The 17,839-nt window shown below is 38.8% G+C and overlaps 1 protein-coding gene across 5 annotated transcripts in view; it reads right to left on the bottom strand.

The window, feature by feature from the left end:
• MYO5A (myosin VA) overlaps nucleotides 1-17,839 on the bottom strand; it is a 205,472-nt gene that overhangs the window by 45,582 nt on the left and 142,051 nt on the right. For all 5 annotated transcript variants that reach the window (XM_061428735.1, XM_061428732.1, XM_061428733.1 and 2 more), the window contains exons 21-25: nucleotides 16,016-16,255; nucleotides 14,772-15,020; nucleotides 11,895-11,988; nucleotides 9,626-9,774; nucleotides 4,593-4,706 (exon numbers count right to left, since the gene is read on the bottom strand). In XM_061428735.1, coding sequence (XP_061284719.1) covers nucleotides 4,593-4,706; nucleotides 9,626-9,774; nucleotides 11,895-11,988; nucleotides 14,772-15,020; nucleotides 16,016-16,255 — 846 coding nt within the window. The remainder of the gene's footprint in view (nucleotides 1-4,592; nucleotides 4,707-9,625; nucleotides 9,775-11,894; nucleotides 11,989-14,771; nucleotides 15,021-16,015; nucleotides 16,256-17,839) is intronic.

Raw genomic sequence — 17,839 nt, 5'->3', positions numbered from 1 at the left:
TGAGACATCAGATCAGATCAGATCAGTCGCTCAGTCGTGTCCGACTCTTTGCGACCCCATGAATCGCAGCACGCCAGGCTTCCCTGTCCATCACCAACTCCCGGAGTTCACTGAGACTCACGTCCATCGAGTCAGTGATGCCATCCAGCCATCTCATCCTCTGTCGTCCTCTTCTCCTCCTGCCCTCAATCCCTCCAAGCATCAGAGTCTTTTCCAGTGAGTCAACTCTTCGCATGACATGGCCAAAGTACTGGAGTTTCAGCTTTAGCATCATTCCTTCCAAAGAAATCCCAGGGCTGATCTCCTTCAGAATGGACTGGTTGGATCTCCTTGCAGTCCAAGGGACTCTCAAGAGTCTTCTCCAACACCACAGTTCAAAAGCATCAATTCTTCGGCGCTCAGCCTTCTTCACAGTCCAACTCTCAGATCCATACATGACCACTGGAAAAACCATAGCCTTGACTAGACAAACCTTTGTTGGCAAAGTAATGTCTCTGCTTTTGAATATGCTATCTAGGTTGGTCATAACTTTCCTTCCAAGGAGTAAGCGTCTTTTAATTTCATGACTGCAGTCACTATCTGTAGTGATTTTGGAGCCCAGAAAAATAAAGTCTGACACTTTTTCCCTATCTATTTCCCATGAAGTGATGGGACCAGATGCCATGATCTTCGTTTTCTGAATGTTGAGCTTTAAGCCAACTGTTTCACTCTCCACTTTCACTTTCATCAAGAGGCTTTTGAGTTCCTCTTCACTTTCTGCCATAAGGGTGGTGTCATCTGCATATCTGAGGTTATTGATATTTCTCCCATCAATCTTGATTCCAGTTTGTGTTTCTTCCAGTCCAGCGTTTCTCATGATGTACTCTGCATATAAGTTAAATAAACAGGGTGACAATATACAGCCTTGACAAACTCCTTTTCCTATTTGGAACCAGTCTGTTGTTCCATGTCCAGTTCTAACTGTTGCTTCCTGACCTGCATACAAATTACTCAAGAGGCAGATCAGGTGGTCTGGTATTCCCATCTCTTTCAGAATTTTCCACAGTTTATTGTGATCCACACAGTCAAAGGCTTTGGCATAGTCAATAAAGCAGAAATAGATGTTTTTCTGGAACTCTCTTGCTTTTTCTATGATCCAGCGGATGTTGGTAATTTGATCTGTGGTTCCTCTGCGTTTTCTAAAACCAGCTTGAACATCAGGAAGTTCACGGTTCACATATTGCTGAAGCCTGGCTTGGAGAATTTTGAGCATTACTTTACTAGCGTGTGAGATGAGTGCAATTGCGTGGTAGTTTGAGCATTCTTTGGCATTGCCTTTCTTTGGGATTGGGATGAAAACTGACCTTTTCCAGTCCTGTGGCCACTGCTGGGTTTTCCAAATTTGCTGGCATATTTACAGCACTTTCACAGAATCATCTTTCAGGATTTGGAATAGCTCAACTGAAATTTCATCACCTCCACTAGCTTTGAGACATAATGATTAGTAACTAAGAGTGCTCCAAATGGTGCCCATTCTTATCTCTAATGACATGTATAATCAAAGAGATATTGTCCTCCCCATACCACATGAGCAAGGAGGATGACTGGACCATCTAGCTCAGGAAAGTGTCTAGGGTTTTGTTTTTGCTTTCTTTCCTTTGTAAGGACTTTGTCATCTAGGGCTTTTCCAAGAAAGTGAAGCTTTAAAAACTAATCTAAAAAATAACAACAGTCTCTCGTTAGAGGAAAATCAGGAAAATAACAGAATTTCTTCACAAAATTACCATGACAGGCCTGGCAGTCATCCGGGAATTATTGCTAACAGTAGCTGAGAAAGTTACAGTGATGCTTTCCCTGGATTTGACAAGTGTGAGGAAGCTTGAGAGCAGAAGCAGAACTGAGATAATTAGTCAATGGTTACTAAGAAAGGTGCATGACACAGCAGGGAAAGCAATGGTTCCCAAAAGTGTTACGTGGTCTTTGTAACCCCAGACCACAAAGACGCTGGAAGTGTGGGAGGGCTGTAAGGCAAGCAGAGCTGGCAGGTGAGTTCTCCACAAACAGCAGTGGAGGTGCCACTGTGACTTGTGAACAGCAAATCACACGTCTGTGATTTGTGACTAAAGAGACATTAATCCTTTATTTTTACATCAAATTTTGCTATTAATACATGACTGAGGTCAGAATTCTGTGTTTCAAAACAATCTATTTTAATTTAAAAATCAATTCATAAGCAAGAGTGATCCCATTATTGCCCTGGCCCCTGGATTCTAAAGGAGTTACTTGGGAATACTACATACAGGAGTTGAAAGTTTTCCTTTAGTTTGTAAGAGGTGATTTGTAAACCTGGCCATTATAGAGGAAGTAGCAGGAAGAAATGCAAACCTGAAGGTGGTAAGTAACTTGAAGAGCAAAGTGACAGCCATAGCCTTAGATTACCATGTCTCCTGCCCAACTTCCCTTTGATGATCAATCTCTCTTTTCCTATTATCAGTTGTACAGATTCCCATCTTTCTGATCCTGGCCACACCCAGTCTGTTTATTAGACTGGGTTTAAAGCCTGTTTATTGGAGCAAAAACCTTTATTTATTGAACACTTATTATGTATCTAACACTGTTGCAAGTGTGTAAAAATTAACTCACTTAATCTTCAAAACATCACTATAAAGTAAGATAATAATAGCAGTGCCACTTCATAGAGGAGGAAACTGAAATGCAGAGAGACTGAGGCTAAGGTTATGAACTCAGTCCTAAGGAGGAGAGTGACTGTAGTCTGCCCCATGATGAAGACAGCACTAACCAAAGCCAGCCACGTCTCAGATGCACGCACTCAGTCACAAGCAACAAGCATGACTAGTTCAGTCAATACCCTTCCTCGTTTCTGAGAGGAGACTTCCTGTGTATGACCTACTGCTGGTGGTCATACATGACTACCATGTGACAGACAGTATCAGTACCCCAAGATCTGTTGGTGATTCCTGAAGCACAATTCATTCTTCATTTTTCAAAAAAGATGAAAACTGTACCAAATCCCACTGTTCAGTTCAGTTCAGTTCAGTCATTTGACATAAAACAAGTGAGAATGAGAAATGAAAAAGGTTACCTCTCCCCTCAAATCTGTAAGAATTTGGAGAAAACACCTTTATATCCACTAAAGGCTCAGAAGCTGTAATTTTGAAATCTTCAAAGTCTAACTCTGGGGTAATCTCCAAAGACAGCTACCAACGATCACCCAACAAAAATAACTTTCTTCCCATTAAGAGATGGAGTCCATTCCCCTCCTTGAATCTGGGCTGGCCTCATACTTTGCTTTGACCATAAAATGTGGCAGAACTGCTACCATGCCAGTTCTGGGCCTGGCTCTAACAGCCTGACATCTTTTGCCCTTGCACTCCTAGAACCCACTCACTGTATTATTGAAGAGAGAAGCTACATGGAGAAACCCAAGGAGGAGACCTTCTCACCCCAGCTGAATGCAGGGAGATACTCCAACCCACACCATAAGGGACAGAAGTACCACCCAGTCAAAACCCAAAGAACTGTGAGCAATAATAAATTGCTGTAGTTTGAAACCACTAAAGTCAGGGATGGTTTGTTGCACAACAGATAACTTGAACAACCTCTGCTATTACATACTGGCCATATTGCTGTATCAGTGTTCCCAGACTAATGTTATCTGTTTATCTGTAGGTAGAAAGGGGACTGGAGAACTGCAGTGTAGAACCCCTGAGTGGGAGGAGGTGAAGTGTGGAGCTCTGAACAGACAAGCCTCAATTAGAATACTGGCTCTGCCACTTACAAGCTGTGACCTTGGACCAGTTACTTGGCCCCCTTGAATGTATGAGTCCAACTATATGACATTCCAACAATGTGACACTTTCTTTAAAATGAGCAGAATGAGATGGAGAAACTTTTCATTCCCAAGTAGAACTAAGAAAGGAAAGAATCATTCAATTTTTTTCAGCTCTTCTGCCAGAAGCAGTCTATTTCTGACTTGGCCATTTTCTCAGAATATGAGATAAAAATAGAAAATAATGTGCCTGAATTACCCATTACAGAAACTAATATCATATTTGAAGAAGATATGAGAATTGGTTTGGGAACAATCTAACTTAAAGTCACTGTACTCTTGGAGTTACAGTAATATGTCATTTTGATTTCAAACCATGTAACACAAAACACTAAGACAGATTCATAAGCTGTTTTCCATGCATACAAACTGTCACCAAACAGGCAGCAATTCTGCTAAACTCTAGGGCATTGGTGTTTATATTATAATATTCTAGGATAAAAGCTTACTTTTCAAAAAATGACCTCAGTCTAAAACAAATTCATATATTTTTTACATACAGAACACGTTAAGGTATAAAAGGGAATTACAAAAGGGAAAATCTGGTCCTCAAAATCACATTAAAAATTGAAATATTGATTGACAAAAATATGTAATAGGTATGTATATACACAGCTAATTAAGCACCTTCAAGTCATTTATAAAGAATATAGAACAAATGTTACATTTATGAACAAATGGGGTCCTCCCTGCAATGGAAATGTTCTCTGTTAATAACAGGATAGGCACATCTTACTTTTATTGATAGGTGTCTAAAATATACCTCTGTCCTTGATGGAATATCTTCAGTTTCTGCAATTTCAGAGCTAAAGGTGTATTCAGACTCATTGCTGCTGTGGGTAGAGTCTGTTCTCTTGTGTCCAGGTTTAGGCACATTCTGCAACACAAATAAGCAGCTACAGTTAACACAACATAATTAAACAATTGAATTTGGCATAGTTAAGACAGCATCCACCTTAACTTGGTTCTAATATTCACGACCTAATGCTCTCATGCCCAAACAATCTATTCCATGTTGTCTTAACAAACTCTTACAAGGGTCACCTCCTGAGCAGAAAGAGGCACCAGGAGGGTGTGACAAGTACAGTTGCAAAACTAAACACTCAGATAAAAATCATCTCTGATTAACGGCAGATCCCCTCTTAAAGTTGTGAGTGGCTAGTCACACGAGGTGAAGCATAAGTATGATGACTTCCATATTATAATCAAACAAAATCACTCCAAAAGTCCACAGGATATATTCAATGACAGCATAATCATTTTACTGCACCATATTAATAGGTCATGGGAGGGGGTTTTCACACAGGCAGTTACAGCTTCTGTCAGTTTTATGCATGGAACTGAAGCTCTGGAGTCAGCAGTGGCAAGGATGAGTGTGCAGAACAGGAAGCTGCTCTGGGAAGATCCTTGGGTTATTAATTCAGGGAGCCCAGGTGATAGTGTCATGACATGTGGTAACTAATGAACTAGTATTCAGCAAGCCTGTGGGGAATAGAAAAGTTAGGTATTTGCAGTCCCTTCCTTTCTGGAGAAGTGGTTAAAGAATGACTTGAAGGAAGAGGAAATAAAAAGGTGGGGTTTGGGCCCTTCGCTCTGAGGGTGCCCCCAGCAGAAGAGGTGGAGAGGTTCAGTGGCCTGGATCTTCTAGGGTTACAAATCCTGAGAGCTTCAAAAAGGCCTCTGAAAGCTTTGTGATCTGTCCAATTTCCTTTACTCCTTCCAAGGTGCAGGAAAAGAGCCAGAAGCCACAAAGAGCTTTTTGCCTCGTTCCTTCCAACATCCAGGCTTAGACAAAGCAGACCCATCTGTGAGACCACAGGGAAACAAGCCCTCAGGAGTAGTTGGTGTCTCAAGCCAGACCACTTGGATTGTTCTATGTTTATTAGTAATTTTGGCCTGCAATTTTCTGTGTGTGTGTGTGTGTGTGTGTGTGTGTGATTTCTTTGTCTGATTTTGGTATCAATGTGATGCCTCACAGAATGAGTTTGGAAGCTTTCTGGAATAGATTGAGCATAGGTGTTAACTTTTATTAAAATGTTTGACAGAATTCACCTGCAAAGCCATCTGGCCCTGGACTTTTGTTGGAAGTGTGTGGACTGCTGATTCAATTCCATTATTGATATTTGACCTGTTCATATTTTCTGTTTCTTCCTGATTCAGTATTGGGAGATTGTATGTTTCTAGGAATTTGTTTATTTCTTCTAGATTGCTCATTTTATTGGCATGTAATTGTCTAGTAGCCTCTTATGATCCTGTGTATTTCTGTGGTATAACTACTCTTTCACTTCCGATTTATTAATCTGGGCTCTCTCTTTTTGTCTTGATGATTATGGCTAATAGTTTACCAATTTTGTTTATCTTCTCACAGGACCAGCTCTTTAGCTTTGCGCATCTTTTTAACTGATTCTTAGTGTCTATTTCATTTCCATTCCAATCTTTTTTTTCTCCTACTAATGTTGAATTTTGTTTGTTCTTCTTTTTTGACAATACTTCCTTTAGGTATAAGGCTAGACTGCTTATTTATTTGCCATTAAAATTCCCCTCTTGAACTGTTTTTGCTGCATTCCACAGATGATAATCATTGTGTTTCCACTTTCATTTATCTCCAGGTATTTTCAAAATTTCCTCTCTGGTTTCTTCAGTGACCCATTGGTTGTTTAATAGTGTATGCTTAGCTCCATGTATTTGTTTTTTCAGGTTTTTTCTTGTAGTTGATTTCTATTCTCATAGCATCGTGGTGGAAAAAGACGACTGATATGATTTCAATCTTCTGGATGATCTGTCCTTTGATGTAAGTGGGGTATTAAAGTCCCTTACTATTATTAAAGTCCCTTACTATTATTGCGTTACTGTCAATCTCTCTCTTTACATTTGTTAATATTTTCTGTATGCATTCAGATGCACCTATGATGGGTGAACATATACTTACCACTATTATATCCTCTTGTTGGACTGATCCTTTTGTTATTATGTAATGTCTTTTTTTGTCTCTTGTTACTGTCTTTGTCTTAAAGTCTATTTTGTCTGACTCTTGACATCCCAGCTTTCTTTTCATTTCCATGGAATATCTTTTTTCCATTCTCTCCCTTTTAGTCTACGTGTGTCTTTATAACTGAAGTGACTCTCTCACAGGTGTGTGTGTGTGTCTTTATGTCTTGTTTTCATTATCCATTCTGCCACTCTATGTCTTTTGATTAGAGCACTTAGTCTAATACATTGAAAGTAATTATTGATAGGTATGTACGTATTGCCCTTTTGTTAGTTGTTTTCTGGTTGCTGTAGCTCCTTTTTGTTCCTTTCTTTCTTCCCTTGTGATTTGATGACTATCTTTACTATTATATTTGGATTACTCTCCTTTTATATATGTGTATATCTATGTTTGTGGTTATGACAAGGATTATATAAGCAACAATAAAGGAGGTTCAGTCATATACATATACATACATACACACACATATATAATTATTTAAATATGATCTCAAGTTCAAAACATTATAAGAACCATGCATTCTTAGTTCCTCTTCCACTATTAGTGTTTTTGTCATCATATTTTACATCTTTTTGTTCTGTGTATCCTTTAATCTTCTACCCATTTTGTTGAGGTTTGTTTTTTATATCTTTAGTTGCATGAAATAATTTCTGCTAGTCTTCAGTTCAGTTCAGTCACTCAGTCGTGTCCAACTCTTTGCAACCCCATGAACTGCAGCACACCAGGCTTTCCTGTCCATCACCAACTCCCAGAGCTTGCTCAAACTCATGTCCATTGAATTGGTGATACCATCCAATCATCTCATCCTTTGTCATCTCCTTCTCCTCCTACCTCAATCTTTCCCAGCATCAGGGTCTTTTCTAATGAGTCAGTTCTTCACATCAGGTAGCCAAAGTATTAGAGCTTCAGCATTAGTCCTTCCAATAAATATTCAGGACTGATTTCCTTTAGGATTGACTGGTTTGATCTCCTCGCAGTCCAAGGGACTCTCAAGAGTCTTCTCCAACACCACAGCTCAAAAGCATCAATTCTTTGGTGCTCAGCTTTCTTTATGGTCCAACTCGCACATCCATACAGGACTACTGGAAAAACCATAGCTTTGACTAGACAGACCTTTGTGGACAAAGTACTGTTTCTACTTTTTAATATGCTGTCTAGGTTTGTCACAACTTTTCTTCCAAGGAGCAAGCATTTTTTAATTTCATGGCTGCAGTCAGCATCTGCAGTGATTTTGGGGCCCAAGAAAGTAAAGTCTGTCACTGGTTCCATCGTTTCCCCATCTATTTGCCATGAAGTGATGGGACCAGATGTCATGATCTCAGTTTTTTGAATCTGAGTTTTAAGCCACTTTTTCACTATTCTCTTTCACTTTCATCAAGAGGCTCTTTAGTTCTTCGCTTTCTGACATAAAGGTGGTGTCATCTGCATGTCTGAGGTTATCGATATTTCTCCTGGCAATCTTGATTCTAGCTTGTGCTTCACCCAGCCCAGCATTTCACATGATTTACTCTACATAGAAGTTAAATAAGCCGGGTGACAACACAGCCTTGACATACTCCTTTCCCAATACCAGTCTGTTGTTCCATGTCCAGTTCTAACTGTTGCTTCTTGACTGGCATACAGATTTCTCAGGAGGCAGGTCAGGTGGTCTGGTATTCCTCTCTCTTGAACAATTTCCACAGTTGGTTGTGATCCACACAAAGTTTTTAGTGTAGTCAATGAAGCAGAAGTAGATGCTTTTCTGGAATTCTCTTGCTTTTTCTATTATCCAGCAGATGTTGGCAACTTGATCTCTGGTTCCCCTGTCTTTTCTAAATCCAGCTTGAACATCTGGAAGTTCTTGGTTCAGGTGCTGTTGAAGTCTAGCTTGGGAGAATTTTGAGCATTACTTTGCTAGCATGTGAGATGAGTGTAATTGTCTGGTAGTTTGAACATTCTTTGGCATCTGCCTTTCTTTGGGATTGGACAGAAAACTGACCTTTTCCAGTCCTGTGGCCACTGCTGAGTTTTCCAAATTTGCTGGCATATTGAGTGCAGCAGTTTAACAGCACTTTAACACTGCTAGTCTTCAGGTCATTCTTATACACAATTGCTCCGTAAAGTTATAATTTTGGTATGCCTGTGGGAAGAGTTGAGCACAGGGTCCTCCTCTTCTGCCATCTTGACCACACCCATCCAAATTATCTTGTGTTTTACAGCAAATATTTCAGGGCATTTCTGGTCATTTGTGCCATTAGGTTACATTTAAGGCTGACGGTTGCAGGAACAAGACTGTCAGGGAACTCTGTTTCCCGATATCAGAATAAGTAGACCAGGGATGGTGTGCAGCACTATCAAAAGTACAAAAAGTACTTGGCCAGATGCAGAAGAGTCCATGAAATAGGTAAGACAATTTATTACAAATAGCAGATGAATCTTCTTTGTTTAGGAATATGCCTTTGAAATTACAAAAACTACTGAGAAAATACTTGACCTTACAAATATTTGCTTTATAAGCAAATTTTACATTAAGTCATTCAGTACATAAACAAAGTCCAGCAATGCTGACTTATAGTCTAGTCTTCAAAGTGTTTGAATTTATAAAACTATTTATGAATACAGTGATGTGATTCCTGGGATTTGCTTTAAGACAATCGAATCCATTGGATGGAGTGTGATATAGGTTAGAATGGGAGATAGAAATGTGATGACTGTTTTGGAATTGAGTGATGAGTACATGGAGTACATGGGGGTTTATGCTACTATTCTATTTAGTTTTGCACACGTTTAAATTTTTTTATAAAAATGGGCAAAAGTATTTGACTCACCACCATCAAAGTCATCTCTTCCTTGAGGTCATCATAGCGTTCTTCCAAGCGACTAAACTCATTCAGAAGGTTCTGATATCTCAGCCTTTCATCGTTAAGATCGAGTTCCAGTTGTTTTGTTTCTTCTACTAACTTCTTCTCCATAGTCTCTGAAAGAAGAGAGAGATAAAAACATACCAAAGACGGCTTCACAAAATGCAAGAATAAATACATGGGCACTGGCTTACAGTCTTTGGGAGGGGTTCTACTTTTAGCAGCACTATGATCTATGAAGAGTATCTTAGTGGAGGCAGGGAAAGATAAAATATCATGGCCGAAGAATAAAATAATTTACTAAAAACAACAATCATCTATTGTATTCTTCCATGAACAGAACTGGTTTATTCATTGGTTACAGCACATCCTTGATAACTTCCACTAGTCAGCGTTTAGTAACTAGAAGTACATACTTTTTATTCCATTAGTATTCTGTTTCAGGCTACTCATAAAATTCTTTTGTTGAAAAAGTTAGAGACATTCCTCAGGCCCCTAGGGGAACAGTGACTTCTCAGAAGACCTAGCTGTCCTGCTCTCCAGAGTCTCTCTACTCATCTCTCAGTCCCTGGCTTCTGTCTTACAATTTCCCAATACTGCGAATGCCCTTGTCCTGTTACTCCTTCCATTCTACTCAGGTAAATTGCCACACCTGGTCCTCTGTTGTCACCATTCCTATGTGCTGCTGGGGACTTGACTTTTCCATTTACTCACCTCACTCTACCCTCTCTATCTGCTAGTGGCTGGCATGTAGATAGGACATCATTTGGAGAGTGGAGACTAGCCCTTGATTGCAGATCAAAGTATCAATAAAAAAACCTTAAATCTCAGCCATGTGCTTTCTCTCAATGAGCTGAGCCAGCCACATTTATAAATACTGGGCTTCCTACCTCATATTTTGTGCCCATATCTTAATCTGTCCTGCCTGCTTCGTTGCTCACCATCTCTTTATCTGTCAGCCCCACGAGGCCAAGGACTTCCAAGTGTCCTGTCATGACTGCCTCCACAGTGTTCCCCTGTCCTGGAGATTTAATAATTTGCAAATAAATGAATGAAAGGATTTTTTTCTCTATATAACATTCTATGAATTGCCTTTTATTCTCACAAGTTTGTGGAAGCTGCCCAAGGCTACCAACAAATTTTCCCTAGGCAAATCCACTGCTATTTGTTTTGTTCTCTTTAGTATCAAATAACATTTCCTATTTTCCTAGAAGAGTTCTCATCATTCTGGATTTTTCCACTATATTCTGCATCCTAGCAACCTTCTTTCCACATCTTCAATGACTGTTTTCTCTTTCCGTCTTAACTTTCTTTTATGACTCTTTTTCTTCACCTTATCTCTTTTGTATGATTATCCTATAAATTCCAGACTTTCTTATCTTTTCTATACAGTATTCCTTTTAATTGGGAAGAAGAGTATGGTGTGGGGAAAACCCCTGAGGGTTCTCTCTTTAATCTCAATTCGCTTTCAGATCACCTTTATCTGGAGACCCTAGCTAACATCCAAATTTTAATTGATTTGCCTCATAAACAGAGACTTGTTTTCCTCAATTTCCTCATTACTAATAACATATTATTGTTTTGATAACTCATTGCAACACTTTAGAAAGTTTTTGCTCCTCTTTTGAATACCATATCAAAAAATGATAATAATCTGTTAATTCTTTTCATATATTTTCACTCTAACCTACCTCTTCCTTTTTATTTCTACCACCAATTGCTGTAGTTTGATATACATCTTCTTATCTCATGTTTAAGTATATGTGGATTTCTTGTAAATTATAATCATTTTAATTTATCTTACCAACAGCAAATAAATGTCTACCTCTAGTTAGTGTCTTTTTTTTTTTTAAGATGGTAAAAAGTGAGTGATCTTAGGAAATTAGTATTCATTCATTTAGCAAAATCAATAATATACACAGATACATATACTCCTATAATATACATATTAGCTCAAGAATTTGTCTTAAATCAAGAGGACTCCTATAAGCTATAAATCATACATACAATTATTTTTTTAAGTTATATATGATATTGACTAAGCATGAATTCATATTTGTACTTAGGGAGATACGATTTACAAATTCACCAACTAATTCAACCAAATATTTAGAGTGCCTGCCTCTGGAACTCTGAAACCTTATTGATGCCAGCCTAAATACGCAAAGTTATAACTTTTAAACCCTTGGTCTCAGGTTGTTTGGAGTGCAGTAGGCTGGGCCCACATGAGCCTTACCTGTCATCTCCTTAGCTTGCTCCACGATACGGTGATTGAGGGCCTCTTTTTCCTGCTTCAGCAAAGTATTTTCTTCCTTCAGATTTGACACCAGCTATAAAATGAAACAATAAACTGATATGGCTGCAACAGACAGAGGAAACCCGATACTGAATATGAAACACACAGTAGTCACTCCTTACTGCCATGTCTCACTGTCTCACTTCTTTGCTGAGTTATATTCAGTCATCCTTTAAACTTGGTTCAAGCATTACCCCCCAGAAAGCTTTCCCAGAAACTCGTCCAATTATATGTCTCTCCATTGGACTGCTACAGAACCCTGTAAATGCCTCCTTATACCCCTTATAAATGATTTACTTTTACTTCCCTGATTGACTAGAAATTACTGGAGGACAAAGATGATTTGCTGTTGTTGTTTTACTTTGTACCTTGAGCATTTACCAATTGCCTGACACCTAGAAAACATTTGCTCTTAAAATAATATAACACCTTTTCACCCCAAAAGCCTAACACAATGCTTATGTGGACCCAAGATACAACAGAAAGATTACAGAGGACACGAAAAGTATGAAATTCTCTGAAGACCTTCCAAAGCTCTCTGTTCTCTGTCTTGAGAATTTTACTTTCATCTCCTTTTAAGAGTTTTGCAAGGTTGTAAACTTTTATTCCACATTTAAGCATTGGCCTTACAACTATGTGACTATAATGTCATAGAACTTTACACTCAAAACAATTAAAATGGTAAATTTAAAGTCACATATAAGCATATTTTACCACAATAAAAAAAAAAAGTTGACCTTTTAACTTTCTGGTTCCTGGTTAGATAAGGATTCTCAGGAAGCAAAAATCAAAACCAAAGGTAACTTTGCAAAGTTGATAATTTATATAGTTTAGCTTTGTAATAGAATGTGTGCTGAAGTGAAACCTGAATAAGTGACATGTGAATTCCTTTCTCTAAATGTAAGTTCATAGAATTCTTAAAGGAACAGCTTTAATAATAAAGAGAATGTATGAAGAGTTCAGCGATGGAGACAACGGGCTGTGACGAAGGATCCCTGAAGAACAGAACTGAAGTTACAGCACTGAGCCACGGCAGACATCAGGCCAGGAGGTGCTCTTTCTGATTGTCCAGTCTCTTCCTTCTGTCCTGAGAAGGTCTGCTCAGTACAAAGGCTGGGTTCTTCGGGTGCTCTTGAGAGAAGCCACTCTTTGTCAGGGCTATGCAACCAATCACCTGTGGTGCTTTTTCAAAATAAATGTGTCCGACCCACACTCCCAGAGCTTGGGCAGGTATCTTTTTAAAAACTCTCCAGCCAATTCTGATACACATTCCTGGTTAAGAAGCACAGTTCTCTGGACCTTCTAGGCTCCTTGATCAGGCAGACTGGCAATGCAGCTTTCCTGACCACAAGGCTGGCTCTCCCAGGGAAATGTTTTCATTCTTACCACACTCCATCTAAAAGACTTAATGGTAGTGCCTATAGATATCCCTGTGAAAGCTGCAGATAATAAAACAAGAAGAAAGGAGAAATCTGAATATGTTTGGGTATACTATTCTATCTAACTAGAAAGGTATGAATTTGACTATGAAAAGGAAAAGAGAATACCCCTATCAAGTTAATACTCTATAGTTTCTAAGGAATTTTGGAAGCTTTCAGGGACTCAGGAAATGGGGAAAAAAGAGATTGAGAAAGAGAGAAAATGAGAAAGACAGATCCTAAACCTCAGAAGTATCTCATTGGATATATATTCAATAGAACAAGCTTGCCATGTCAAAGTAACGTATATTAATGGTGGTTTAGTTGCTAAGTTGTGTCTAACTCTTGTGACCTCAGGGGCTGTAGCCCGCTAAGTTCCTCTCTCCATATGATTTTCCAGGCAAGAACACTGAAGAATACTGAATCCTTCTCCAGGGGATGTTCTCGACCCAGGCATTGAACCCAGGTCTCCTGCACTGCAGGCAGATTCTTTATGGACTAGGCTACCAGGCAAACTGTTTCCAGACACAGAGTCAAGATCTGTTGAAGATATAGACGGGTTTATTTTAATCAGGATTCTGAATATCATGGAAGGATTGCCATCTTATTAGTGACACTATCTTACCTGAACTGTCTAAGCTCCTTCAGAGGTTCTTACTGCATAAGCTCCTGTGGAGGTTCAGAAGTAGTTACAGCCAACAGAGTCAACTCTGTTTTCATTTAAAGATGGTAATACTAGTAGGATCTCTAAAAATCTATTACTTTTTCCCAGTAAGCCTTATGTTGAGGTATTTTTTCTTATGTTTAAACAATACTCCTCATTACTTCTTGAGAGCCTTCGTGTTTTCTATATTTAATAAAGTTTTGATATAAGTTAATACAAATTTGCAGTGTGGAAACATCTGTCAATCTGTAAGCAGTTTTGTTGTTATTTTTTGCATAGTAGTTCTTGACTATGGCCAGTGTAGACATTTGGATTTCTGGTGGACTTCTCAAAACAGCCTTAATATAGGTTTCCATAAAAATTCCTACTAGCTATTGACAGTTTATTGTTTAATTTACTTCTTAATCACCTTAAGCTGGCTGACTCCACATAGATCTATACATTCAACAAAAAGAGTGTATAGTAGGTACTTGGCCATCAATTTTCTTCTTATAATACTGCTTTCCTTCTATTCTTAGTAGAGTAAAATGTTCTACTAAAAGACCTATAGCTACCCATCCAATATATAGAAGAACTCCTTGGGGAAAAACACTAATAATGAACAGTCAACTGACTGAAATGTGTGTTTTACCTTCAACTGAGAACTACATTGAGCTACAATGGCCAACCAAGTCAATATGGCAGCACATCTCCTTTGTGAAAGAAGTAGATGAGGATATGAACATCAGCTCCTACCTGCTCAGTTTCTTGTTTGTATCTATCAGCATGTTCCTCAATGGATTTTTTCTCAGACTGAGTTTGTTCCAGGTCTTTCCGTAGCTTGGCAATTTCTTCCTGCAGACTGAGGACCCGTCCAGTAGCAATCTTAGCTTCTTCTTCACTTAGCTGAAGACGTTCTAAATCACTTCGTAGTTTCTCGGTCTCCGAGTTGTATATTCCTTCTAGATTGGTCAGTTTCTCCATGAGGCATTTGTAGTCTTTGTTCTTTAAACACACACATGAGTGACAGCAAGTAAATATACACACCATGAATTGTACTTAGTGAGAAAACCATGCCTATTCATCATATTCATGCTGTGTCACTGCAGCACTGATACAGCCTCTAACCAAAATACCTAGTGACATTTAAAGTAACACAATCAGTCCCCTCTTAGTGATACAAAAAGAGAACAGACACAATTATTTACGTTTGACATGAGATGAGCAACATAGATGTGATTCTCTCATAGTCACAAGGAGAGTTACCATACTAAATTCTCTTTCCTGATTCTCAATCCAGGAATAGGAAAATCTAGATTTGTTTTTAGAAACAAATCAGTGTGCTACTGAAAACCATGTGCTGGCTAGTGATGTATAGGAATGGTAAAACGGCCTCAAAATCACGTCTTACAAATCTCTTTGTTTAACATCTGGAAACTCTTTCCATTCAGAAAACCTGTCTGATGAATTTTATTTCATTCTCTTTTCTGTTTTTCTTTGTCATCGTTAGTATTTATGTCACTAACTACCTATATAATTTTCAGGTGCTAAAATATTACTTGGTAATAACTATCTGTAAGAAATCAAACTGTTATCTCTGCAAATAGACTGCAGATTCCTCAGAAGCATGGACATCTTCCTGCTTCTTTTGCCATCTCAGTGCTAAACAACTCATCTACAAAAGAAACAATACATTACACATAACTGAATGATAATGATGAAAGAGCTGTGTAAAATATAAAGCACAATATGATTCTCAGTCCTAACCTTTTGGACTGCTAGTAAACCTGTCTGTGTTCTCAAAAACAATTTCCCGCCTTGGTCCTTGAAATTATAATCTTACCTATGAGCTTGTCACTATTGCCTGCTCATTAATGTCACTACTGTTTTACTTTTTTGCTGAGACTGAAAGGTAAAGTCAAAAGGAGACAATGCTGGAGATAATCCCAGTGTATTTCATTAGGCATGCTGCATTTTTAGGACTGCTGTTCAAAACACACCTGCTCATCAACTTTGCGCTGCAGCTGCATGATCTTGTTCTCCATGCCAATGTGGAGCTTCTTATAGCGCTCCACGGAGCGGGCCTCGATCTTAAGTTTCTTCAGCTCACGCTTGGCCATCATCCGTCGGAAGCAGCACTGAAGGTAGATGATGGCGTGGATGCTCCTCTTATAGTAGGTGCGAGCCAGCCAGCCACGGACCCATTTCTGAATGATGACTGCTTTGTGTTCACGGAGTATCTGGAGAGAAGGGTAGGTGCAAGTAATGTCAGACCCTGGACTACACTCAATTTCAACTCTATCAACCTCTGGATGCAGTCTGAGAACCACACATTAACTAAAGGGAAAGCCACTGGAAAAGCTGAAGCAACCATGTATTACGTGGAGTGTACTTATCACAAATATATGGAGGCACCAATTATCTTAAAAGATGATTGAAATGTAATCTTTAAAAGGCAATTTGAGAAACATACATAAAACGTGTATTACATCCACATGTCATATGTGGGATTACATGTCTATGTACGATGATAAACAGAGTATACACATAAGAGCCATCAAAATTAAAGACACCAGATTACTAAATAGAAAACTAATCTAAAAAGAAAGAAAAATGCATTAGGTTTCTTATAACTACATGATTTCTAAAAGCAATCAGTTATCCTTCAGAAAATAAACAGAGCTTGATACCCTGTGAATTATGTGCTAGTAAAATAGATTTACCCACTACCCTTACTGCTGGTTCCACATCACTGTGCATTAGGTCTCTGGCTTGAGGACATAGGGTATGGTTGGTAAGCAGGCTATAGAAGCCAACACTTAGGGTACTGCAAAGTTTATTATTAATTTATTGATTTTTCCCCCAGAAACAACAAAAAAAAATGATTCTCTCATTTGCCATTTTTGAGGAATACCACTCTAGTGAGGATTTCCCATTGCTTTACAAATGTAGCACAAACCCACACATGGGGTTCAAAGGTAGTAGGGATAGAACTTTAAAAGGAAAGCTAAAAGAAAGATAAACTAAACAGATATTAATTTTATATTGTGTTTTCTTAAAAAAAGATATTCCCCTAAACTGATAAACACTCATTCATCCTTATGATATAAATCTCTTGTCACTAATGACCATCAAGCAGAGATTGTGCAAATAATTTCCAGGAATGATGGGAAAATTCTTAGATTTTAGGAAGGGCTGAACTAGCAAGACTTTGAGGTCCTTTCAAAACTATGATCTTATAAAATGGCAAATAGATGGGGAAACAGTGGAAACAGTGGCTGACTTTATTTTTTTGGGCTCCAAAATCACTGCAGATGGTGATTGCAGCCGTGAAATTAAAAGACGCTTACTCCTTGGAAGGAAAGTTATGAACAACCTAGACAGTATATTAAAAAGCAGACATTAGTTTGTCAACCAAGGTCTGTCTAGTAAAGGCTATGGTTTTTCCAGTGGTCATGTATGGATGTGAGAATTGGACTATAAAGAAAGCTGAGTGCTGAAGAATTGATGCTTTTGAACTGTGGTGTTGGAGAAGACTCTTGAGAATCCTTTGGACTGCAAGGAGATCCAACCAGTCCATCTTAAAGGAAATCAGTCCTGGGCGTTCATTGGAAGGATGGAAGGACTGATGTTGAAGCTGAAACTCCAATACTTTGGCCACCTGATGCGAAGAGCTGACACATTTGAAAAGACCCTGATGCTCGGAAAGATTGAGGGCAGGAGGAGAAGGGAATAACAGAGGATGAGATGGTTGGATGTTATCACCGACTCAATGGACATGGATTTGGGTAGACTCTGGCAGTTGGTGATGGACAGGGAGGCCT

This window comes from Bos javanicus, chromosome 10 (genome assembly GCF_032452875.1).
Source record: "Bos javanicus breed banteng chromosome 10, ARS-OSU_banteng_1.0, whole genome shotgun sequence".
NCBI lineage: Eukaryota > Metazoa > Chordata > Mammalia > Artiodactyla > Bovidae > Bos > Bos javanicus.
This window is presented reverse-complemented; position numbering and strand designations above follow the sequence as displayed.